At 39.9% G+C, this 27130-nt stretch overlaps 1 protein-coding gene across 4 annotated transcripts in view; it reads left to right on the top strand.

Annotated features, from left to right (window-relative positions):
* The first annotated feature begins 621 nt into the window (after nt 1-621).
* Nucleotides 622-27130, top strand: part of KIF2A (kinesin family member 2A) — a 75442-nt gene continuing 48933 nt past the window's right edge. For 3 of the 4 annotated variants that reach the window (XM_032404361.1, XM_032404360.1, XM_032404358.1), the window contains exon 1: nt 836-899. In XM_032404361.1, coding sequence (XP_032260252.1) covers nt 836-899 — 64 coding nt within the window. Of the gene's footprint in view, nt 900-27130 lie in introns of all 4 variants that reach the window. The other variant, XM_032404359.1, reaches the window with a different exon arrangement.

Raw genomic sequence — 27130 nt, 5'->3', positions numbered from 1 at the left:
AGGCAAGGCCGTGGAGAAGAGGACCTTCATTCGGATTTAAGGGTGGGTGACACCGCAAAGGTTTTTCTTCCCCTTTTCCGTAACCGGATGGGAAACCTTACTTGGGCCGGCCACCTCTAAGTGGCAACACAGCTGACACTCTAAGATGAAACACTATGCCCGTTCTGTCAATGGCCGGTCCCTAAATTCACGTCGCTCAGCCCCACATTCCCACTCGGAAAGCCCACAACCAATAGGGCCCTTAATCCATTCCGGCCACAGGGACAAATCATGGAAGCCAGAGAGACAGGAAGGCACCAGCGCGCGGGTTCCCGCCTCTTCTAGGCCGCGCGCCGAAATCAAACCCGACCCTGGATCTCTCGGGGCGGTGCCACGCGCGCTCCGCTCCCTCCGCCGACCAAGCCACGGCCGACGCCCGCCCGCCCAGCCGCGGAGCTGCGCGGGGGGGCGCCTCAACGCCGCGGGGAAAGGCTGGCCAAGAAGGAAGAGACGCGGGAGGCGCGCTCTGCGCACGCGCGCGGCGCCCCGCCTCCCCAGCGTCGGCTCCCGGGCGGGCGGCGCGGGCCCTCCCACTCTCCCCCGCGCCGCCTGACGGCCCCGGCCCTCGCTTCACCCCGACGCCCCGGCGCGTCCTCCCGTCGGCCTGCAGGCCCGGGGCCTCCGCCTGCTTCCCCGCCGCTGCTCCTCGCGGCCCCGACTCGCGTTCACGCTGTCGCCCGGGCCGGCGCGGCCGCGGGCAACCGCTCCCCCTCCCACACCTACCCCGCCCCCTCCCCGCCTTTTCCGCCCTCCAGTCCCCCTCCCTCGGCCCGCCGCCGCTGCTCCAGATGAGGTGATGGCAACGGCCAACTTCGGCAAGATCCAGATCGGGATTTACGTGGAGATCAAGCGGAGCGATGGTGAGCCGCGCCGCCGCCCCTACCGGCCGGGCCCCGCATTCGGGTGTTCATGGAGGGGACGCGGGGCCGGCCGCCTCATTGATTGCTCCGCCGGGCTGTGGGGGCGGGAAGGCGGCGGCCGCGGCGCTTTTGTGTGTGGCGTGTGTGCGAGTGAGGCCGGCGTGGGGTCCGCCCCGGGTGCCGCTGCAGTGCGGGGGGCGGGGAGGGGCCGCTGGCGATGGCCTGGGTGTCGCGGCCGCATCTCCGGGGGTTCGGGCGGGTGAGGCGGACGGTCCCGGGACAGGGGTCCCCGCACTTCCCGCGATCTCCATCCTCCCCGGGGACTCCAGCCCGCGGGGCCGGGGGCAGCGGGCTTCTTTAGGGAGGACCCAGCCTCGCGTTTCACCCCGGCCTTTTCATTTTCCGGCAGTATCTCGGGGGGGGTGGGGGTGGGGAGAGCGTGGAGACCAGTGGGTTCAGTGTTTAGAGAACCGACTACCGGCCCGATGCAGGGGGAAGAAGGCCATCCCTGAAGCTGGTCAGGCTTCTTCGCCTGTCGCTTCTCGAGCATGCCTTTCTTTTTTTTTTTTGCTAGTCCCTTCCTTGGAAGAAGGATGCGGAGAACGTCGTGCTCGGCCATGAATATGTGGGGGTGGGGGGGAGCAGCGGGAAGAAGTGTTCGATAAGCTTCTCAGAGGTGATGAGACTGAAAGGGAAGGAGAGGGATGAGCCTAGTCAACGCGATGCATTACCGAGAGGGTGGGGTGGGCGACCGGATGTTGATATTTTTCACACCGTCTGGAGAGGTAACTGAGAGAGAAGTGTAAGATGAGGTGAACATACATGCTTAATTCAAAAGAAGAGAAAAAGCCTTAGGCTTACGTATCTTTTATAGGCTCCTCTTGGGGAAAATGTTTTATGTCACTAGCTTGGGGTGTGGAGTGAGATGCTAGCCAGGCTTGGAAATAATTTATATTGTAAAGGAGAAAACGCATGGAGAGAGAGAAGTACAATTTTCTTTCAATTCGAATATTGGAAGAGCTAGAGATATGTAATAGGTGTGTGTGGTGTTCATGACTCCATCTCCCTGACACCTTTATTTATGGCTTTTTATCCTCTTGCCTAGTCAGTAGTAACGTTGCTATCACATCCACACCCTCCTGGTTTCTAAGCAAGTTTGACCAAGTTATGTGAAGCTAGATTGACTTCCCTGTTACCTGTGTGATATATTGTTAGACCTCATATAGCTAATGATTTTTTCCCCTTATGTTTGAGATAATTTGCATTAACAGCCGGAAACATCATTACCCTGTATGTGAAAAGATCACGTATACCGCTTAGAGCTTTAGTAGTTACCAGTAACACCACTGGGAAAGCGATGTCTCCTTTTCTTGGGTTGGGGTTTCTTTTTATTTTCTCTTCCAATTACCGTCCTTAAACAGTACTGTTACTGTCATTTCTTTTTTAGGTGAACGAGGGTTCACTGCATTCCAATGAAAGTAGGATTTGCATATAAAATTTGGGGGTGCAATAAAATGTGTTAAGTTCTTTACATTCTAAACCTTCATGATTGTAGGTGTTACTACAAAACATTTTTTAAAAAACCAGTATCATATGGCATTTGAAAGCTTTGTATTTTTTTATTTTTTCTAAACAGTTTTTTTGTTTAAACGCATGACTTGAAATAATTTTGGTTCATTTTAGGGTTCTAGGACAGAGACTTTTAATAGTCTTTCAGCCTCTGCCCTTTTGCCTTTACCAGAAATCCAAACATATATCAGAGCTTTGTGTTCTTCTATAGGTGCTAATAACCTAAAGTCACATTTCAAAGCAGTTTGCCGATTAGGTCATAATGGAAATTGTTACAATGTGTATTATCCCAACCTTTAGTCATATACGTATTTATGCCCCTCAGATGCATGATGGAATTGGTGGAAGGTAAAAGTAGATAACTTGAAGGGAATGGTCATTTGCATTGGATAGTGGTGTGTCACAGTAGAAAAAAAGATGCCTGGGAAACTCCCCACAAGCTTTCTTTTTTCACATTAAAGAAGCTGTTTTGTTTCTTTCCACTTCTATAGCACATCTGTATTGGATAAAACACTAGTGGTTATTGTAACAAAAATAAACTTTGTAGTTGGATGAGCACTAATGTAATGCCTGAGACAATGGAAAGCACATGAGTGAAGAAGGGCTGCTGTAGACTGCTATTAACTGGTGACTTGATGTTCCGCATGCTTCGTAATGGTGATACTTGTCCTTGTTTCAGACCATCCTTCTCCAATCTGATGCTCATATAGAAATAAAACATATTCTGAGGGCCAACAGGTAAACTAAAATGAATTTATTCTTATCTTTAAAGGCCCTGCTCAAAACTAATCCCATTAAGTCTTCACTAATTACTAAAACCGGATGGATAGTCAGCCTTTGAATTCCTAAGTCATTCTCTATCATTCATGAGGCAGCATATTTCCTGAAGTATTAATATTTGGGTATATTTCTTTTAATATTATATTTTCAAACTGCACTGGAGATGAGGTGGTGTAGAGAATCCAATTGAGGGATGGCACGCTACCCACATCCACTTCAACCACAGTCAGGGTGTTATGGGATTAAAATACTTATTATAGCCTCTTCAGTTTCCTGAATTCATCTGTGTATCTCCTCCATGTGCCTAGCAGAGGTTCTTGCATATAGTTTTTGAGTGAATCATTCATTATTGGATCTTTGGTTTTCAAACATTTAAGTTATCCATTCTGATGACATCTTACCTGGAAGTGAAACCCTTCTATCTAGGCTACCATCTCCTTATTCTGCTCCACCCCCCTCCACCCCACTCCATTCAGGCCTCTTAGTACAACATCCCCAGAGTTGACTGGAATTGAGTGATCTGCTAAAGCTAATCTGACATTTCTGGTATTCTGAAGTTAAAAATGACAGAGATCAGGTGTACTGAGATTGTTCCCCACCACAAGCAATAACCTGTTATGAAATTAGACTAGTTTCTGGAATTGGATAGTCATGTATAATTTATTTTTTTTGCATGTGGCTTCCTATTACCCTTTTGATTCAACTCATTTTTGGAATCCAGTGACTCTAAAACCTGCACTCTTACTGTTACGTAGCTAGGTAGCTTTTTTTTTTTTTTTTTTTTTTGAGATTTTATGTATTTCACAGCGTGCACAAATGGGGAGTGGCAGGGAGAGGGAGAAGCAGGCTCCGCACTGAGCAGGGAGGCTGACATGGGGCTCCATCCCAGGATTCTGGGATCATGACCTGACCTGAAGGCAGAGGCTTCACCAACTGAGCCACCCAGTCACCATAGCTAGGTAGTCTTTATTGGGAAATCTGAAAAGCACTGTTAAAACATCTCTTACCTGTTTGACAGTGTCTGTAATTATTCTTTAGAGACTGGGGGAGGGATGAGAAATGTTTTGGATATTTGGAAGCTGCAACTCTGATGGGATTGTTTTCTGGGGTCTCTTAGTCACAGCATTGATATATGTGATCTGAAGAGAAAGATCAACCAGAAAGATCCTTGAAGTTAATCTAGTTCTCATTTTTATAAATATGGAAACAGAGTCCCAAGTCACCTTAAGGGACTTGTCTGGATTCTTACAGCTTGTAGTGGCAGCCAGGAACCTGTCTTGCATAGCACAGAAACCAGACTATCAAGAACTGTGGCAGTAAAGGGAGAATTCTGTTATTTAGGAACCATACACAGCTTTCTACAGCCCAATAAGGATGTGTAGGAAATTGCTTCTCAGTCATAGGGCGCTAGGGAGCAGTGTTATAGAGCCCAGTTGGAATGATCTGGTAAAAAGTGATAATGGTATAGTAACTAGAAGATCACAGTGTTGGTGAAAAGAATGCTTTAATTAAGCATCTGAAATCATGAAGGTAAAGATTTCAAAGGATTTATCGGGAATCTTGGAGTTTAGAGCAGGCAGTCTTTTTTTTTTTTAAAGATTATTTATTTATTTATTTGAGAGAGAGAATGAGAGAGAGCAAGCACATGAGAGGGGGGAGGGTCAGAGGGAGAAGCAGACTCCCTGCCGAGCAGGGAGCCCGATGCGGGACTCGATCCAGGGACTCCAGGATCATGACCTGAGCCGAAGGCAGTCGCTTAACCAACTGAGCCACCCAGGCGCCCGTGAGCAGGCAGTCTTTAGGAAAGATTTTAAATGGCCTGATTCTCCTACCTATTTTGCCATATTTATTCTTTTGCTAGTTCATCTTTGCCTGTCATATGTAGACTTTGGAGAATGGACTGTGTGAATGTAGGTAATAAAAATGAACAACGTAGCAATATAGTTGTTGTTTAGGTACCATTATGTGGCTCTGTGGAGTGGGTGGAATGGGGAAGTTTATGGATTAATAATTTCCTTTTACATGGTAAGTAACATGATAATGCTTCCATATATGTATAGTTAGGCCTTCATAGTTTTCTTTTCTTTAAAATCAGTTAGTTAACATATAGTGTATTATTAGCTTCAGAGCTAGAGTTCAGTGGTTCATCAGTTGCTTATAGCACCCAGTGCTCATTATATCACGTACCCTCCTTAATGTCCATCACCCAGTTACCCCATGCCCCCACCTCCCTCTGCCTAGCAACCCTGTTTGTTTCCTTTGATCAAGAGTTTCTTATGATTTGCCTCACTCTGATTTCATCTTATTTTATTTTATTTATTTATTTATTTTAAAAGATTTTATTTATTTGTTTGACAGAGAGAGACAAGCGAGAGAGGGAACACAAGCAGGGGGAGTGGGAGAGGGAGAAGCAGGCTTCCTGCGGAGCAGGGAGCCTGATGCGGGGCTCGATCCCAGGACCCTGGGATCATGACCTGAGCCGAAGGCAGACACTTAACCACTGAGCCACCCAGGCGCCCCTTGTCTTATTTTATTTTTCCCTCCCTTTCCCCATGTTTACCGGTTCTCTTTCTTGAATTCCATGTATGAATGACATCATATGATAATTATCTTTCTCTGGTTGACTTATTTTGCTTAGCATAATACCCTCTAGTTCCATCCACATCATTGCAAATGGCAAGATTTCATTTTTTTGATGGCTGAGTAATACTCCATTGTATATATATACACCACATTTTTATCCATTCACCTGTGGATGGACATCTGTGCTCTTTTCGTAGTTTGGCTATTGTGGATTTTGCTGCTATAAACATTGGGGTGCATGTGCCCCTTCGAATCACTATGTTTGTATCCTTTGGATAAATACCTAGTAGTGCAATTGCTGGGTCATTGGGTAGCTCTATTTTTTTTTTTAACTTTTTGAGGAACCTCCATACTGTTTTCCAGAATGCCTGCCCCAGTTTGCATTCCCACCAACAGTGTAAGAGGGTTCCTCTTTCTCTGCATCCTTGCCAACATCTTTTGTTTCCCGACTTGTTAATTTTAGCCATTTTGACTGGTATCTCACTGTGGTTTTAATTTGTATTTCCCTGATGCCGAATGATATTGAGCATTTTTTCATGTAGGCCTTCATTGTTTTCAAACAGTTGTCTAATTGGATCCTCACAAAAAACCCTATGAGGTAACGCGGGGTAGGAAGGTGGTAGATTTATCATTTTATAGGTGAAGAATCTAAGGTTGGATTATTTGTCAAGATCACATGTTAATTAGGGGCATAACCTCAACCAAACTCTAGGTTCTTCCACTCCTAGTTTTCTTTTTAAGTGCTTGTGGATGATGGTATGAAGTTGTATACTTTTTTTTTTTTAAGATTTATTTATTTATTTATTTGACAGAAAGAGGGAACACAAGCAGGGGGAGTGGGAGAGGGAGAAGCAGGCTTCCCGCTGAGCAGGGAGCCCGATGTGGAGCTCAATCCCAGGACCCTGGGATCATGACCTGAGCCGAAGGCAGACGCTTAACAACTGAGCCACCCAGGTGCCCCTGAAGTTGTATACTTTTTGTACTTCAGTGGGTTTTTTTTGTTTTTTTTTTAAGATGTAAAAGCCCCTGTAGTAAAATTTTTTTCTACTGCTACAAGAGGCTCAGAAAACCTACAACCGATAACATTGAATTAAATTTTCCGAATTGGTGAGATCAAATTGAATTCTGACATTTTATTAACTATCAGGATAAAAATTCAGCAGTTTAAGGCTTTAAATTAAAGCCCTTTTCACTAGTCACTTGTTGCTTCTAGAATTATCACAGAAACCCAGGAATCTATGTTCATTGCCTAGTCACTTGATTCTTAAGGCAAAAATTTTGGAACTCTGGAGAAAGGTTATGTGTCAACTTGTTTTGTGTGTCATAATTTTTTAAGATCTAGAAAATAACAAAGAGCTAGTTAAGCCTGTGTCTTGTTTAAATAGGGAAGGAGGCTTGAGTGTGGAATATCCAGAATAGGGTTCCTTGAGAGATCATCTGGACTCATTCTGTCACAAGTATATTTGTCATTAATATTATATTCATCTTTTGCAAAGTTTAATTCTCGGATTCAGCCATCTACTTTGCTTTTAACACCTCTGTCCTGTAACCTAAAATAATCTTTTAAGGTGTTTATTTATTTTGAGATCATACTTCTAATAGAATAGATATGGTTTTTAAGCCTCACTCTTCTGGTCCAGTGTAGAGTTAGTATAGGTTACGTTGCCCTCCCATCACATCGTATCTCTTTTGATTAAAGTAATAAAAATGGTATTATAGTGCCTAAGTGAAAATAGGCATTAGAACCTAACCATCTTAAACATTTAAGGGCTTGATTACACATAGTGGATACTGTGCCATGTACTCATATAGAGAGCTAAATAAATTCAGGTTCATGCTTATTGGGATTTGTCTTGTGAAAACTTGCTCAAATGAAATGAAATATCATTTCATTGTTGGTTAATCTTAAGTTAACTTTTTGTTACTGTCTCCTGGGAGAAAAACAGGTAGGGAGATGTCCCTTTTTAAAGTTGAGCTTGTAAATCTAGTCTTTGCCTAGGGCTCTCTGGTTTTGGTACTGCTTATTTTTGTTGTTGTCCACTACAACCAACCTTGCAGTCCAAGTGGGTATTTACTAGAGAGTGAGGATGTTTTGGTATATAGACCATAAGTGATTATGCCAGATCACAAAAGTGTGATCTCATAGTTTTTTCTTATTGCAGATTTAATTAAATACATTTTTATTAATAGCTTATTATATGTCAGGCATTCTGATAGGTGTTGGAGATACAAAAAAGAATAAGGCACACACAGTTCCTGCCTTCAAAAACAGTAAATAAATGATTGATGTATAGTATGGTAAGTACCGATAGAAGTATGCTATTCTGTGTGTACCTGATTACCACTTCCCTTTTTAGGTTTAGGCTCTTTATTTAGACTCTTGCAGTTAGGAGTCTTCTGGAAATGCTGTCCCTTTCACCTCCTCTGCCCAAGACCAATATCCATTATCCCTTACGGTGTGCTTTCCTGATAAGCCCATATTCATCCTCAAAATTCCTCTTAATACAGTACCACCAGTCCTTATAGCCCCTGTCACTTTACTGAAATTGTCATTATTTGTTATTAGTGGCCTATTTTCTTTTCTCTAATACCCGTCTGAGTTTTAACTTTATGACTTTTTACCCTTGCTTTGATACTGAAGGGAATCCGGTTTTTTCACGTTTACATTTCTGGTAAAGGAGCCGTGGCATCAGGTTTCTGTCGAGATATCGGGGTGCTTGTAGACACAGGGACCAAGGTAGGGGAGCATGAAAACTGGTCGACCACCTGCAGGTACTTGTATGTAATTTGGAAACAACTCTCCTCACACAGTGTGGCCAAGGGACTGGAAGAATCAGACACCTCCCTGGGCTATATAAAAAAAATTTAAAGGAAAGACGGGATCAGGATGGGACACATTTACAGTAAAATTTGCAAGGGTCTACACTATACAAAGAATGACTTTTTGATTATAACTCTTGGTCAGCATTTGTCTCCTCAGCTTCATCCAGATAGCTGGTGTCTTCCATACTGCCACATGAATTCTGTTTGTTTCTTAAAAATTGAATCCGGGTGTTATTCTTGATACCTGAAGGGATTTAACATTTGCACCCTTTATAAAGTCAGTTGCTTCCCTAAATATGTTAACGGCCAGTATCTTGCTTGGATTTCATGACAGCCCTGCAAGGTAAACAGTATTTTACCCATTTTGTTGAAGAGAAACCCTAGGCTCAGAGTATATAAATCACTGTGAAGTGTTTAAGCCTTATGAAGGGCAATTTCACATATTTACATTATATGCCTTGGTCAGGACAATGTGGTAAGTGTATTTTAGTGGTGTGAGATACAGATATGTTTAGAGAACATTAGATAAATGTAGTTGTGGGAGTTCTGTTTCTAAACTGGGTAGAGTCTGTATAGTGGTTTCACAACCCTGGCTACTCTTTGGAATCACCTGTGGGACTTTGAAATTAAAAACAACCAGACATAAAAAACAGCCCCCTACCCATCACCACCAATATCTGGGTCCTTTGCATAGAGAGTCTGTTTCAATTGGCTTGACATGGAGCCTGAGCATTAGTGTTTTATTTTAAAAATTTAAAGCACCCCCTACATTGATGAAACTTAACTTCACACATACAGGTGATTTCCCTGTGCACCCAGGGTTGTGATCCGTTATTTTAGAAAAAGTAGCATTTCCTAATAGCGATCTGACAAAATTTCATGGAGAATGAAGTTTTAATGATCAGAAGAAGTTGACCAGTAGATTGCCTGGGGGGAAGGAGGCATTCCAGGCTTGTAGTACAACATGTGAGAAGTCCCTGAGCTGGAAATGGAGGGCTGTCAGGTAAAAGGCATTAAAAACAGGTAGAAGGGAGGGTGATAGAAGAGGAAAATAAGGAGGGAGAAGTAATCTGGGACACCTTATTGAAGACTTGAAAACAAAGGTAAGGTAAGGCTTCTTGGAATTAATTTCTAGGACACTTGGAAACTACAGTAGGACTTAATCTCCTAAGAGCAGTAATAGGAGTTAGCTAGTGATTAGTGATAGATTAGAGAGAGAATAATACTGAAAATGAGAGCTAGCAAGGATAAGATTGCATCAGTCCAGGAGGGTGAGCAATGATTAAGGAACAGATGAGATCCAGCAGCCTGCAAAAAGAATTGATGTTATATGGTGGTACATCATTTGTGCTGAATAAAGAACAGATATGTTGAAAGGAATGGACTTAACATTTGGAAAGTCTGAGTGTAGATTATAAAATCTCCTATGTTTAATCAAGCTAATCCTATTCATGAATATTTTGTAGAGGGCTGTAGAGCCTAGGTACAATGTGATATCAAAGAGAGCATCCAACTCAGGCTGTTTATAGTTTTCGCCACTAGTATCTTTAAGTGAGCCTAAGGTATGAGTCACTTCCAATAAATGTTTATATGTAGAGCAGGAATTTACTTAAGCTATAACTAACTGCTTTGCTTACTTAAGAAGATTCAGTTATAGTGTATTAGCCAAAACCCTCTCAGAATTCATGGAAGGGAATGGGAAGGAAAAACAACACTTAAAGGATGTAACTTCAGCTTTTTAAGGGATGAAGGGTTTTGATTCTTAAAATACAGCTACTCTCTTTTACTTTTCCTTTGCTCTTATTTTTGTCCTATTTTTTCTGCCCTGGCTTTCACCTCACCTTTTCATCCTTAAGATTCTGAGTGTCATTTCAGCATTTAGAATGTCTTAATTGCTATTGCAATTTAGGACTTAAAAAGAAATAAGTGAGGGATGAATAGAGCACATTGGATTTTTAGGGCAGTGGAATTATTCTCTATGATACTATAATGGTAGATACATGTTATATATTAGTTAAAACCCGTAGAAGATGCGACACCAAGAATGAACCCTAATATAAACTATGAGCTTTGAGTATTAGTACTGCGTCAGTGTAGGTTCATTGATTGTACAAGTGTACCCAGTGTGGGCTACTGATGATAAGGGAGGATCTGGGTTTGTGGGGACGGGGAGTTTGCTCAATTTTTGCTATCAACCTGAAACTGTTCTAAAAAATAAATTTATTTTAAAAGGGGGTTATGCACACGTTAGGCGTTAAAAGTTAAAGCTGCTTTTGGAATAATGGACCAATTAATGGCAAGAATTTATAGTATTTTAAGAATGAAGTTCTTATTCCATATAGGGTTATAGTTAAGGTTAACTTTTGCTCTTCATTTTTGTTATGCTTAGTCTATTGGCCAATATGAGAGATTTAGGGTTTGTGGGCACAATTTTTTTTTTTTTTAATTTTTTTTATTGTTATGTTAATCCCCATACATTACATCATTAGTTTTAGATATAGTGTTCCATGATTCATTGTTTGTGCATAACACCCAGTGCTCCATGCAGAACGTGTGGGCACAATTTTTAAAATGAGCTGTAGTGCAATGAAAGGATTGAAATATGCTGGGCCCATGGACATTTTGAGTTTATAGGTAAAATGCTGTGAAAGTTATCCAAGCAGTGTGTCTAGAAACTTTATTCTTGAGGTGAGCCAGGGTTGAATTTAAACAAGTGTTTACCTGTTCTAGTTATAAAATAGGGAATTTCTCTTGTAAGATAAATACATGAAATCTAATAATGTTTCATCTTATGGAAAGTGAGTTGGGAGTACAAACAGCATTAAACTTTTTTGGGGAGGAGGTAGTATTTTTAAGTCTTTAGTTTACTGTGGACAAAAAAGAAATGGATATAGTGATTTACCAATATATGACTTTTAGGAATGGAGAGCAAATTAGAGGCCCTAATTAATGAGGTAAGTCTTAAGAATTTAAACACAGACAACTCTGATGAAATACTGCTATAGGTCAAACTTGCTTTTATTTTTACAGTGAGGAAGTTGACTTGTCTAAGGCCATACATGAAGTAAGTAGCAAATAGATTAGAGCATAGATTGTCTGCCTCTAAATTCCTCTACACTAATGCCTTGGAGTTCTTTGTGTACTGTGGATGTTCCAGGCATTGGAAGTCAGATCATTAAGTAGTGCTTTCATTTTTCTTTCTATGGTATAGATTGCCTTCAGGTGTTTTTTATTAATTCAACTAGCATATGCTGCATGACCATTATATGTCCCTTCTTCTGATGCCTTTGAGGGCATAGAAATAGGATTTCTTCCTAGTAAAGACTACTTTGTCAGTTATAGCAGACTAGTAAATAGCTGTGGCACTCAATCCAAGTGCCCTGGGGCTTTATGATTTCTTTTGAAAAAGAAATTTTGGTCTTTGCCAGTCTCTCTGCCATTGTGTGAGTTTAGGCTGTCCTTGCTCCCATGACCTTCAAGATTTTAGACAAGGGCATATGTTTCATTTGAAAGAATTTCTTATTAGATGAGCAGCTATACTGTCAGGAAAATACAAGAGATTATAGCAACTTGCTAGAAGTCCGTTGGCATAATTGATGAATTTGGGAGCCTCTATAGATTCAGTCATCTTTATTTTTATAAAATTGTTGTTTGAAATTGTTTGGGGAATAATGTATGGGTTGCATTTTTACCATCCACTCCCCCCAATAGCTGATAATTGAGAGTTGACTACAGGATGACCCTAAATATCTGTGTATTTTCTTTGTATGTTCTTTGGGGTATACTTTTATTAAGAGTAATACATTGCTTTTAACCTTACATGTTCTTTTGGGTTTCATTAAGAGCCATTCCTTAACTAAACTAAAAGTAAATAAAATATTTTGTTTTCTTCCAACCCTCAGACTTTTCCTTCTTAATCTTTGCAGGTGTTCTTTCTCTCTTTATTTTATTAATGTTGGTGTTCCTCAGGGCTTGATCTTTTTTTTTTTTTCCCCAAAGATCTTATTTATTTATTTGACAGAGACACAGCGAGAGAGGGAACACCAGCAGGGGGAGTAGGAGAGGGAGAAGCAGGCTTCCTGCCGAGCAGGAAGCCCGATGCGGGGCTCGATCCCAGGACTCTGGGATCATGACCTGAGCCAAAGGCAGATGCTTAACGACTGAGCCACCCAGGCGCCCCATCAGGGCTTGATCTTAACCTTGCAGTACTTCTCACACAGTAATCTCTCTCTGAGTGAACTAAATGCTTCTCTTCAGCCTTGGCTGGCTGCAGATAGTACTCTTTGTGTATCTAATGGATTACTGAGTATCTCCATGTGGCTGTCTCATGCATACCTCAAATTCAGCATGTCCAAAATTGGACCCATCACCCACTGCCCGACTCAGAAACCTAGATGTCTTCCTTGACTCCTTGGTGTCTCCTAACATCATATCCTATCCTCAGGTTCTCTTAATATAACTGCTCAAGTACCTCTTCAGTCCATATGTTTTTTCTATCCCTCTACTATAATCTTGGTGAGGCTAACATTATGTCTTCCCTGTACTATTGCAACAAATTCCTAATAGATCTCTCCACGTTTGGTTGATTGTTCTTTCAGAAGAACGTTTCAAACATATAAATTTGACGCCCTGATCATCTGCTTAAAATTTTTTGTCACATGCTCTCTCTGTTGCCCTTTGGCTAAAGCCCCACTCTAACATAGCTTACTCTAGACCCTGAACAATGTGACCTCCCTCTCCAGTTTGATTTCTTGCAGCTTATTTGAGGCCCTCCAGACACACTGAACTCAACACTCCACTTCTACCTACCTAATCTGTGTACCGTTGTTGTTTCCTTTTGTCTCTGTTAAATATTCTATTCTTCCTTGATTCCTAGATTAGGATAGGTCCCCTGCTTTGTGGTCTCCGAGTCCCCTCTGTTTATTCATCAAAACTCTCATGGGATTGTATTACCTGTTTAATTGTCTTTGGTAACACTCAAGTTCCATCGTATCCTTGGTGCCTAGCACAGGTCCTGTTCATGCTTAGTAAATTACCTATTTTTCTGAACCAATGATTAAATGAAGCTCTAGCTGTGCTGTTCTTCACTGCTCTATTCAGAGTCGCACATTCTGAAAAAAATTGATTTGTGTTCATCTTCAGAGCCTCAAGAAGTATGTGTCTTTGCTTTTAATGTACACTTTTAACTTGCTTTTTAAATTTAATTACTTGTTTTGAATAATAATATAGTCCCATGGTTAATAATTAAGTTCCAAAGGATATATATTAGAAAGTCTTTGTCATATCCCTGCCCCCTAGCCACCTTTCTCCCAAGAGATAACCAGTATTTCCAGGTTCTTGTATATGTGTGCATGGATTTGTTTTGCATTTTCAAGGAAATATTTGTATATTTGTACTTATATGTAATATAGATGTTTGTAAATATGTATTTTTATGTATGTATATTTATATTTGTAAATATATATATTTTCTCTACAGATGGTATATTATACACACTGGTGCTTCTCAATATTTTCATTTAATAATGATATCTTGGAAGAACCTTTGAATACATAAATAATAGTCTCTATGGCTGTCTTTTATTATTGGTTAAATACACCACTATTTAGATTGTTCCCAATCTGTAGCTCTTACACAGCCAGTACTGTGTAATCTTGAACTTTTGTCATTTTTTGCATATTGATGACTATATCTGTAGGATAAGGTCCTAGAAGTAGAATTGCTGGGTCATAGAATTGTATTTTTTTAATTTCAGTAGATCTTGACAATTTGCTTCTAAGAGAATACGTGAATTTACCTTCTTATCTGCACAAGTGCTACTTGTCCACAACAATGTACAACATACGTTTTTGAGATTTGCTAGCTTGGATTATAGAGCTTAGAATTTATAGAGTTTAGTAGAATGTTTTCTTCTGAAATTAAATGGCCTAGAAAAGATAACATACTTAATTTATGAAGTGTTTATGAGATCCAGACATATAATGAAAAGCATTTAAGTTCTAGTGTTATGATAGCTAGTATAGAAAAACAAGATGCCATGTGTTATTAAAAGTTTTTGAAAAATACACATTACTGTTTTTAACCTAGTAAACTTGAACAGCATTACTAAGTAATAGATTGGTATTTTTCCTACTCTGAACACAGTTAAATAAATTTGTGCTAATGAAATTATTTCCCTGTATTTCTTCCAGTTTGTAGTTGGTTAACTCACTTAAGTAGATTGCCTTGTTATTCGAGGCCACATCAAGGAACTAAATCTCTTAAAGCCAGTTAGTCCCTGTTCTTTTACTGTTCAAAATGCCAGCTTTTGACTGGAAGAGTAGTTGGGTGAAAGTGTGTGTATTGTTTATTTGTTCATCAGCCAATATTTTGAGTATTTTAGGCAGTGCACTAGTTGAGTATAAAGCAATGGGAAAAATCCACAAAAATATGTCTCCACATGGAGCTTTCATCTGTACAGAGAAAGTGGAAGATGCACAGCTATGCCACTTAATAACTTGTTCTTTTATTAATGGAGAGAAATCACATCAGCATGTTTGTTGAAGGGAAGAAGCCAGAGGGATGAGAAGAGACTGAAAAGAAAGAGCAAAGAAAGATTTATCAGTATATCAAGATTTTGGAGAACATGGATCAAGTGATCCTTAACATGACCTTTGAAGGCTTTATGTGATCAGGCTCTTAACCTTTCTTCTGTGTCACCTTACACACTTACCTCCTTGCTCCCATTGCTGAGCCTCACTGGCTTTCTTTTAGTGATTTTTACTACCTCAGAGCTTTTGTACAAACTTTTCCCTTCACCTCAGATTTTCTTGCTGCCCACTCTGCCTGTTGCTTTTAGTTCTCAGCTTAAATATTATTTCTGTACTTGTCAAAGGGGTCTTTTCTGACTCTCGAATCAAAATTTGACACTTTACGTTTTCTTAAACTTTGTCACACTTTGTAAGTATACATTTATTTTTGTGCCTTTTTTTTTTTGAAGCCATATACCAGGTCTCTGTGGTTCTCTACTATAAACTTAGCATCTTGGAGCACCCGGGGCTGGCTCTTGATTTCGACTCAGGTCATGATCTCAGGGTCCTGGGATCGAGCCCCGCATCAGGCTCTGCACTCAGCGGGGAGTTTGTTTCAGGATTCTCTCTCCCTCTGCTCCTTTCCCTCCCTTCAAATAAATAAATAAATCTTAAAAAAAATAAATAAACTTAGTATCTAGTATGGTATCTGGCACATAGCAGGCATCCATTGAACATTGACTGAATGAGTTATGAACTTAACACCAGCAATGAATAGATTAACCATGTCCTCACATCCTCAATAATTTTTTTTTAAAGATTTTATTTATTTATTTGACAGAGAGAGACACAGCGAGAGAGGGAACACAAGCAGGGGGAGTGGGAGAGGGAGAAGCAGGCTTCCCGTGGAGCAGGGAGCCCGATGTGGGGCTAGATTCAGGACCCTCGGATCATGACCTGAGCCGAAGGCAGACGCTTAATGACTGAGCCACCTAGGTGCCCCACATCCTCAATAATTTAAAACCTTTTCAAGGTTTTATGGGTTAGGTGTGGGGGGAAGGCTGAATAGGCAGAATTGAGGGTTTTTAGGGCGGTGAAAATACTGTGTATGGTACTATAATGGTGGGTACATGTCGTTATACACTTGTCCAAACTTATAGAACGTATAGCACCAAAAGTGAATCATGATGGGCTTTGGGTAATTATGATATGTCAATGTAGGTTTATCAGTTATAATAAATGTACTAGCCTGGTGGGGGATGTTGATAATCGGTGAGGCTATGCATGTGTGGGGCCAGGGAGTATATGGAAAAATCTCTGTCTTCTGCTTAATTTTGCTGTGTACCTAAGACTGCTCTAAAAACATTAAGTCTTTAAAAAACAAAACATGCTGTATTCTAGGAATATACCCAAGAGAAGTAAAAGCATCTGTCCATATGACAACATGTACATTAATGTTTATAACATTATTCATAATAACCAACAGGTGAAAACCCCCAATGTCCATCAGCTGATGAATAAACAAATTGTGGTTTATTCATGTGATGGGATATGACAACATAGACATTGAAAACATGTTTAGTGAAAATAGCCACTTGCAAAAGACTACATTATATGATTTAATTTATATGAAATGTCAAGAATAGACAAATCTCTAGAGACAAAAAGTAGATTAATGATTGCTTATGTTGGGGAGGGGGGTGTTGGAGGAATGGGGAAGTTATGGCTAAAGGATATGAAGTGTTTTTTGGGGGTGATTAAAATATTACAAAATTGGTGATGATTGCAAATATCTGAATATACTAAAAACCATTAAATTTTATACTTTTAATAGGTGAATTGTATATTATGTGAATTATATCTCAATAAAGTTTTGAAAAAACTTCATAGGCAACAGTGGGGAGTTTTATTTAAACTTGTATTATTGCTAATAAAGGTGAACATTTTTTATATTTTTTGTCAGTCGTCGTACTTTTTGTCTATCTCCTCCTACTTTTTAAAACTTTCCCTGGGGGCACCTGGGTGGCTCAGTTGGTTGGGCGTCCCAATTCTTGATTTTGGGTCGAGTTGTGTTCTCAGGGTTGTGAGATCGTGCCCTATGTCCGGCTCCGTGCTCAATGGAGAGTCTGCTTGGGATTCTCTGTCTCCCTCTCCCTGTGCCCCTTCCCCCACTCACATGCAGACGCTCTCTCTCAAATAAATAAATCTTGAAAACTGTTTGACTGGACTTGATTGTACTATGTTATCTGAGTATTCTTCTTAATCTCTTTTCTAAGTTCCTGTTCTTTGTCCACTTCTTAAATGTTGGTGTTTCCCAGTGTTCTATCATTGGTCCCTTCTATTTCCCTGTGTTTTCCCTAGTTACTGTGATTTACTTTTTTTTTTAATTGAGATAGAATTCACATATAAAATTAACCCTTTTTAGGGGCGCCTGGGTGGCTCAGTCAGTTAAGCGGCTGCCTTCAGCTCGGGTCATGATCCCAGGGTCCTGGGATCGAGTCCCGCATCAGGCTCCCTGCTCTGCGGGGAGCCTGCTTCTCCCTCTCCCTCTGCCTGCTTCTCTGCCTACTTGTGTTCTCTCTCTATCTCTCTGTCAAATAAATAAATGAAAAATCTTTAAAAAAAAAAAAAAAAATTAACCCTTTTTAGGCAATAAACTCAAAGATGAGACTAGATTAATCTAAAAAGCTTCTGCACGGCAAAGGAAACCATCAACAAAATGAAAAGGCAACCGATCAAATGGGAGAAAATATTTGCAAGTCATATACCTGATAAGGGGTTAATATCTAAAATATGTTAAGAATTCAGTATCTAAAAACCAGACAATCTGATTTAAAAATGGGCGGAGGCCCTGCATAGACATTTTTCCAAAACACACATACACATGGCTGTTAACCAAAGACAAGAAATGACAAGTGTTGGTGAGGATGTGGAGAAAAGGGAACCCTCATGCACTGTTGGTGAGAATATAAATTGGTACAACCACTGTGGAACACAGTATGGAAATGCCTCAGAAAATTAAAAGTAGAACTAGCATGTGAGGGTCGCCTGGGTGGCTCAGTTGTTAAGTATCTGCCTTCGGCTCAGGTCATGATCTCAGGGTCCTGGGATCGAGCCCCGCATCGGGCTCCCTGCTCAGCAGGGAGCCTGCTTCTTCCTCTCCCACTCCCCCTGCTTGTGTTCCCTCTCCTGCTCTATCTCGCTCTGTCAAATAAATAAATAAAATCTTTAAAAAAAAAAAAAAGAGCTATCATGTGATTGAGCAATTCCATGTGTGGTTATTTATCCAAGGGAAATGACACCCAGCTAGAAAAGATATCTGCACCCCCATGCTCTAAGACATGGAAACAACCTAAGTGTCTGTTGATAATGGATGAATAAAGAAAATGGAATGGAATATTTTTTAGCCACAAAAAGATGAAGGGAATCTTGCCATTTGTGACAACATGGGTGGACCTTGAGGGCATTATGCTAAGTAAAATAAGTCAGAGAGAGAAATACCATATGATCTCCTAAAATGTGGAATCTAAAAAAACAAAAACTGAACTCATACAGAGAACAGATTGGTGATTGCCAGCAGTGGCGTTGAGGAGTGAGCAAAATGGGTAAAGGCAGTCAAAAGGGATAAACTTCCAGTTGTAAAATGATCTTGGGGATGGAATATTCATCATGGGGACTATAGTTAATAATATTGCATATTTGAAAATTGCCAAGAGTACATCTTAAAAGTTCTAATCACAAAAAAAGTGTAGCTATGTATGATGATGGATGTTAACTAGACTTATTGTGATCATTTTACAGTATCTACAAATATTGAATCCTTATGTTGTACGCCTGAAACTAATATAATGTTATATGTCAATTTTTTCAGTAAAGAAAAAAAAAAGAAAAAAAATCCAGATGAGGAAAACCTTTTTCACCCTTTTAAAATACACAATTCAGTGATTTTAAGTATATTCACAGTTGTTCAACTGTTATCACAGTCTAATTTCAAAACATTTCATCACTCCAAACAAACCCATACCCATTGGCAGTCACTGTGCATTCCCTCCTTCCTCCAACCCCCTAGCATCCACTACTTAATTTTCTGTCTTTGTGGACTTGCCTATTCTGGACACTGTAAGTGGAGGTATACCATATGTAACCTTAAATGTCTGACTTCTTTCACTAACCATAAACTATGCTCAAAGTTTATCCATTTTGTATGTTTCAGTACCTATACCTGAATAATATTCCATTTTACTTACCCATTTGTCAATTGATGGGCATTTGGGTTGGGTTGGGTTGGGTTTTTGTTTGGGGGGGGTGTTTTATTTTTGTGTTTGTGTTTCTTTTTTTGTTATGCTATTATGAGTAGCACACATGTTTGTGTGTGGACATATGTTTTACAGTTTTGGGGGTATATACTTAAGAGTGAAATTGCTGGGTCATACGATAACTCTGTGCTGAACTTTCTGAGGAATTTTCATACTGTTTTCCATGGCTACGCCATTTTGCATTCTCACCGATAATATTTGAGGGTTCCAATTTTTCCACATCCTTGCCAAAAAACTTGTTGTTGTCTTTTTTACTATAGCCATCCTCCTGGTTGTGAATGTGCTTATTAGCCATTTGTATATCTTTTTTTTTTGAAAAATGTCTCTTTAGATTCTTTCCCATTTTAAAAATCAGGTTTTTTGTTGTTGTTGAGTTGTAAAAGTTCTTTATATGTCTGGATATTATTTCCTTATCAGATATGTGCTTTGCATTTTCTCCCAGCCTCTGGATTGTGTTTTCCCTTTTTGGTTAGTATTCTTTGAAGCACTAAGGTTTTTAATTTTTTTAAAAAGATTTTATTTACTTGAGAGAGAGTACGAGCAGGGGGAGGGGCAGACTGACAAGCAGATTCGCTGATGAGCAGGGGGCCTAATACGGGACTCATTCCCAGGACCCTGAGATCCTGACCTGAGCTGAAGTCAGATGCTTAACCGACTGAGCCACCCAGGTGCTCCCAAAAGGTTTTAATTTTGATGGAGTCCAATTTATTCATCTTTTGTTGCTTGTGCTTCTGTTGTTCTAAGAAACCATTGCCTAATCTAAGGTGTGATCTGCTTTTATGTCCTTTTACTTGTATTGTCCTTTCCATGACCTATATCACCTAAAATATTTGCATATGTTCTTTGATCTTTACACTCATTCTTGACCTTTCAACATAGAGAGCAAATTAATTTAGCATTTGTGAAAAATACACTGCAGTTTGATAGAAGATGAATAAGGTCTTAGAATATAATGAAATCTCAGTCTTGAAGTTGCCTTTGTTACCAGAATTGAAGGATTGCTAGAGGTTGCCTCTTTTGTGTGTAGGTGTGCATATCTCATATAATGTGTCTCAGATTTAAAGAAATCCTAGTAAGCACAGCATGAAACCAGGCGTTAAGAGATACACGGGAAGTGGAGTTTAAACTTGAACTATGGTAAAGATGATTTGTTTTGGTTACTTTTGTGATCCTCTATCCTTAATTACTTCAAAACAGATCAATGGCATGGGTTTCATTTGATTAAAAACCCTTTAAGTTGTACTAAAACATCTGGGAAAAGAAGAAAAATAAATGCATTAGAAGGGATTGTTTTTGAAGATTTTATTTATTTGAGAGAGAGACAGTTTGAGTGTGCTCTCGTGCGAGCACAAGTGGGGGAGGGGCAGAGAAGGAGGAAGAAGGGAGGGAGAGGGAGAGAATCTCTCAAGCAGACTCTAGTGCAGAGCCCAATGTGCTGGGTCTCACAACACGGAGATCATGACCTGAGCTGAAACCAAGAGCCAGATGCTTAACCAAATGAACCACCCAGGCTCCCTAGAAGGGATTAAAAAAAAAAGAGAGTGAAAAACGCATAAAATTGTTATCTCTATACATATTGCAGTAAATATGGGTGATTGATATCTGAGATTTGCTTCTAAATAATCCATTTGTAATGGTGGGATGAAGGGCATTAGGATTGGCCATGTGTTAGACATTTATGAAACTGAATGAAAGGTATTTGGTGTTTATAATGTATATGTTTGCAATTTTTCATAACAGAAAAAAATATAAATAAATAAAAACTTTTTAAAAAATGTCTCTTGAGACCATATCTTTCTCTTGAGTTTCAGGTCTCCCATCGAGATATTTCCACATGGATTTCCTGCCAGTATTTCAAATGAAACTCATCAAAAATGGAATCCATTGTCTTTTATCGCCATATTTCTGTATTTACTGTATGCCTTATCTTGGGTAATGAAAACACCATGTACCTGGTTTCCTTAGAAATCTCAGACATTGTCAACTTTCCTAATTTCTTGAAGATTTTTGCTCCTGACTCACTATTACTATCTCCTATCCTATTCCTATCATATTTTTTGGTAAATGCAATATTCATATATAGGTGATCCTTCCATTACTCTGGCCTCTCAGTTCTCTGAACTTCTTTCCTTCCTTTCAGTGATCCTGGCCCTTGGCCTTAGCTCACTCACTCTATATCTTTACATTTCCCTGCAGTCTCTCCGTAATCTCAGCTCTAGGCATGTCCCATTTTTTCAGTCATCTATGTTTCCAGCATATTCCTTCTAGTACCCTGATTTCACTAATCTTTTGACCCCACTAGGATTCATATTCCTACTACCTTTTATTGTTCCTTACTCCCTCTCATGTCCTTAATTACTTATAAGCACTGTCTCATATGTATATTCCCTTGCCCCCCCCCCTTGATTGGCAGATCACACCCTCACATATATTTTAAACCTCCTTGTCCTTGCTTAATTGTCTGAAATTGACTGAAGGGGAAAAATTGTGTTTATGCTGACTGACCACAATTTAAATTTGTGGTTGCCTTTTTTTGCATGAGCAATCATTATCTCTAGCCCATTCACTCTTTCTTAGCTGACTTTTGTCATAAAATCCTTAGTGTTTATTTACTCACCCATACTCTCAGCAGATGGCCTTGCTTGCCATTTACCGCTGAGAAATATAAGCACTCAGAAAAGAGCTGCTAGTCTTCACATCTACCCAAGTACCAATATCTGCACCTGTAACTCTGCCTTCCTTATTTTGCCATGAATAAACTCTTTCGGTTCCTATGTTAGGCCATTTATCTCCACTTGTGCACTAGATCCTCTCCCCTTTTCACCTTCCCAAAGTTACCTCTCCATCAGTCCATTCTTTGCATCATCAATATTTTCTTCTCTTTTGAATCATTTTCATCAACATTGGAATACTGTTATTTCAGTCATCTTAAAAAAAACAAACAACCTCTTTGTTCTCATTTTCACTTTTAGGCATTTGCTCTTGTTTTACTTGGTAAGGTTAACAGTATTTGACACTGTTGATTCACTCTCTTTTCCCTGAAATACCTTCTTTACTTGACTCCTAGAATTCCCGTGTTCCTGATTTTTCTTAATTTCCTCGTGCAGCTGCTTCATCTTTTTTGCTGTTATCTCATTATCTCTCTCTGACTTTTGTACACTGAAGACCAGGTCTTCCACCCACATTCTCTTGGTGATCACATCCACTTTCATTGCCTTTGATACTTTATCATTGGTTTCCAAACCTTCTTTAATTATTGCCCTCCTCCAAAGAGCTGTTTGAGACTTTTTTTCCCTAATCACACCCTCCCATGAAATTTTAATACCATATATACTGTTTATATGCTTTGGCCCTTTGGAGAACCACAGGCCATTGTAATATCTAAGATGTCTGCTTCCAAAGAACCAGTTTTTGCCTTTTTGGGAGCAGTATCACTCCTGTAGAGAATGCACGATCTATATGCTGACAGTTCTCAAGCTTTTATCTTTAGTCTGGACCATCTTGAGTATGTACTATATACGTGGACACCCTGTATCTCCAGTAGATGTCCAGCAGATATCTCAAACTTAATTTGTACAAAACCAACTCATACTCTGACTTTAACCTAGCTCCATAATGAACTTCTGTGGCTTTACATTTCTTTGCATACCTTTTGTTCTAGCCACATTGAATTTGCTATTCCATATTTTATCCTAGTAGTAAAAGGGTTTAAAGTAGTGATCAACTATTTTCTTAATCCACATTGGCCAGGCATTGAAAATAGAAATATTCTTGGCTCAGAGCATCTATCATCATAGGCTTCCATAGGTAGGGTGGAGCAGAGATTGTATTTTTTTTTTTAATTTTTTTATTGTTATGTTAATCCCCATACATTACATCATTAGTTTTAGATATAGTGTTCCATGATTCATTGTTTGTGCATAACACCCAGTGCTCCATGCAGAATGTGCCCTCCTCAATACCCATCACCAGGCTAACCCATCCTCCCACCCCCCTCCCCTCTAGAACCCTCAGTTTGTTTTTCAGAGTCCATCGTCTCTCATGGTTGGAGCAGAGACTGTATTAACAAATTCCTGGGAGAAGTAGTGACATTGCAATCAGGGATTGAGAATTTGGCACACTGCAGGAAATGTGCCCTATCTTTATATCCCCTTTCCCTTCTTTTTTTGTAATTTTTTATTTAAATGCAATTTAGTTAACATGTAGTGCATTACTAGTTTCAGGGCAAGAATTTGGTGATTCATCAGTTGCATATAACACCCAGTGCTCATTACATCAAGTGCCCTCCTTAATGCCCATCACCCAGTTACCCAGTGCCCCCAACCCACCTCCCTCTAGCAACCCTCAGTTTGTTTCCTATTTGCCCCCCTCTCTGCTTTTATCTTATTTTATTTTTCCTTCTCTTCCCCTAAGTTCATCTGTTTTGTTTCTTAAATTCCACATATGAGTGAAATCATTTGGTATTTGTCTTTCTCTGATTGACTTATTTCCCTTCGCTTAATACCCTCTAGTTCCATCCATGTTGTTGCAAATAGCAAGATTTCATTCTTTTTGATGGCCGAGTAATATTCCTGTGTGTGTGTGTGTGTGTGTGTGTGTGTGTGTGTGTGTGTGTGTGTGTACATTTATCCATTCATCTGTGGATGGACATCTGGGCTCTTTCCATAGTTTGGCTATTGTCGACATTGCTGTCATAAAATTGGGGTGCATGTGCCCCTTCAAATCACTATTTGTATCCTTTGGATAAATACGTAGTAGTGTAATTTCTAGATCATAGGGTAGCTCTATTTTTAAGTTTTGAGGAACCTCCATACTGTTTTCCAGAGTGGCTGCACCAGTTCACGTTCCCACCAACAATGTAAGAGAGTTCCCCTTTTTCCGCATCCTTGCCAACTTCTGTCGTTTCCTGAGTTGTTAATTTTAGCCATTCTGACTGGTGTGAGGTGGTATCTCATTGTGGTTTTGATTTGTATCCCCCGATGCCAAGTGATGTTGAGCATTTTTTCATGTGTCTATTAGCCACTAGTATGTCTTCTTTGGAGAAATGTCTGTTCATGTCTTATATCCATTTCTTGGCTGGATTTTTTGGTTTTTTGGGTGTTGAGTTTGATAAGTTCTTTATAGATTTTGGATACTAGCCCTTTATCTGATATGTCATTTGTGAATATCTTCTCCCATTCTGTAGGTTGCCTTTTAGTTTTATTGATTGTTTCCTTTGCTATGTAAAAGCTTTTTATCCTGGTGAAATCCCAATAGTTCATTTTTGCTTTTGTTTTCCTTGCCTTTAGAGAGTCTCTAGCAAGAAGTTGCTGGGGCCGAGGTCAAAGAGGTTGCTGCCTGTGTTTTCCTCTAGGATTTTGATGGATTCCTATCTCACATTTAGGTCATTCATCCATTTTGAATTTATTTTTGTGTATGGTGTAAGAAAGTGGTCCAGTTTCATTCTTTTGCATGTGACTGTCCAATTTTCCCAGCACCATTTATTGAAGAGACTGTCTTTTTTCCATTGGATATTTTTTCCTGCTTTGTCAAAGATTAGTTGACCATAGAGTTGAGGGTCCATTTCTGGGCTCTCTATTCTGTTCCATGGATCTGTGTGTCTGTTACTGTGCCAGTACCATACTGTCTTGATGATGACAGCTTTGTAGTAGAGCTGGAAGTCTGGAATTGTGATGCCACCAGCTTTGGTTTTCTTTTTCAGCATTCCTTTGGCTATTTGGGGTCTTTTGTGTGGTTCCATACAAATTTTAGGATTTTTTGTCCAGCTCTGTGAAAAATGCTAGTGTTATTTTGATAGGGATTACATTGAATATGTAGATTGCTTTGGGTAGCATACATTTTAACAGTATTTGTTCTTCCAATCCATGAGCATGTAATGTTTTTCCATTTCTTTGTGTCTTCCTCAATTTCTTTCATAAGTGTTCTATATTTTTCAGAGTACAGAGACAGATCTTTTACCTCTTTGGTTAGGTTTATTGCTAGGTATCTTATAGTTTTTGGTGCAATTGTAAACGGGATTGATTCCTTGATTTCTCTTTCTGCTGCTTCATTGTCAGTGTATAGAAATGCAGTAGACTTCTGTGCATTGATTTTATGTTCTGTGACTTTGCTGAATTCCTGTATGAGTTTAGCAATTTTTGGGTGGTGTCTTTTAGGTTTTCTACATAAAGCATGTCATCTGTGAAGAGTGAAAGTTTGACTTCTTTGCTGATTTGGATGCCTTTTCTTTCTTTTTGTTGTCTGATTGCTGAAGCTAGAACTTCCAGTACTGTGTTCAACAACAGTGGTGAGAATGGACATTGCTGTTGTGTTCCTGACCTTAGGGGAAAAGCTCTCAGTTTTTCCCCGTTGAGCATGATATTTGCTGTGGGTCTTTGGTATATGGCATATGATGTTGAGGTATGTTCTCTCTATCCCTACATGGTAGAGGGTTTTTATCAAGAAAGGATGCTGTATTTTGTCAAATGCTTTTTCTGCATCTACTGAGAGGATCGTATGGTTCTTATTCTTTCTTTTATTAATGTGGTGTATCATGTTGATTGATTTGTGAATGTTGAACCACCCCTGCAGCCGAGGAATAAATCCCTCTTGGTCGTGGTGAATCCTTTTAATGTACTGTTGGATCCTATTAGCTAGTATCTTGGTGAGAATTTTTGCATCCATGTTAATTAGTCATATTGGTCTGTAACTCTCCTTTTTAGTGGTGTCTTTGTTCGGGGGATCAAGGTAATGCTGGCCTCATGAAATGAGTTTGGAAGTTTTCCTTCCATTTCTATTTTTTGGAACAGTTTCAGAAGATAGGTATTAATTTTTCTTTAAGTGTTTGGTAGAATTCCCCTGGGAAGCCATCTGGCCCTGGACTCTTGGTTCTTGGGAGATTTTTAATTACTGATTCAATTTCTTTGCTGGTTATAGGTCTGTTCAGGTTTTCTATTTCTTCCTGTTTCAGTTTTAGTAGTTTATATGTTTTTCTTTTGTAAGATTTTATTTATTTATTTGAGAGAGAGAGAGAGAGAGTGAGAGATCACAAGCAGGGGGGAGGGGTAGAGGGAGAAGCAGACTCCCCGCTGAGCAGGGAGCCTGATGCGGGACTCAATCCCAGGACCCTGAGATCATGACCTGAGCTGAAGGCAGACACTTAACCAGCTGAGCCACCCAGGAGCCCTAGTTTATATGTTTCTAGGAATGCATCCATTTCTTCCAGATTGCCTAATTTGTTGGCATACAATTGCTCATGGTACTCTCTTGTAATTGCTTGTATTTCTTCAGTGTTGGTTGTGATCTCTCCCCTTTCATACATTCTTTTATCTGTTTGGGTCCTTTCTCTTTTCTTCTTTTTTTTTTTTTTTTTTTTTAAGATTTTATTTATTTGACAGGGAGAGAGCACAAACGGGGAGCAGCAGGCAGAGGGAGAGGGAGAAGCAGGCTCCCTGTGGAGCAGGGAGCCCGATGCGGGGCTCGATCCCAGGACCCTGAGATCATGACCTGAGCCAAAAGAAGACATTTAACCGACTGAGCCACCCAGGCGCCCTTCTCTTTTCTTCTTGATTAAGTCTGGCTAGGGGTTTATCAATCCTGTTAATTCTTTCGAAGAACTAGCTCCTAGTTTCGTTGATCTGTTCTACTGTTCTTTTTTGTTTGTTTCTATTTC

Source organism: Phoca vitulina, unplaced genomic scaffold (assembly GCF_004348235.1).
Source record: "Phoca vitulina isolate PV1807 unplaced genomic scaffold, GSC_HSeal_1.0 scaffold6, whole genome shotgun sequence".
Lineage (NCBI taxonomy): Eukaryota > Metazoa > Chordata > Mammalia > Carnivora > Phocidae > Phoca > Phoca vitulina.
The sequence above is the reverse complement of the archived record's forward strand: the minus strand, read 5'-3'. Positions and strand labels throughout refer to the sequence as shown.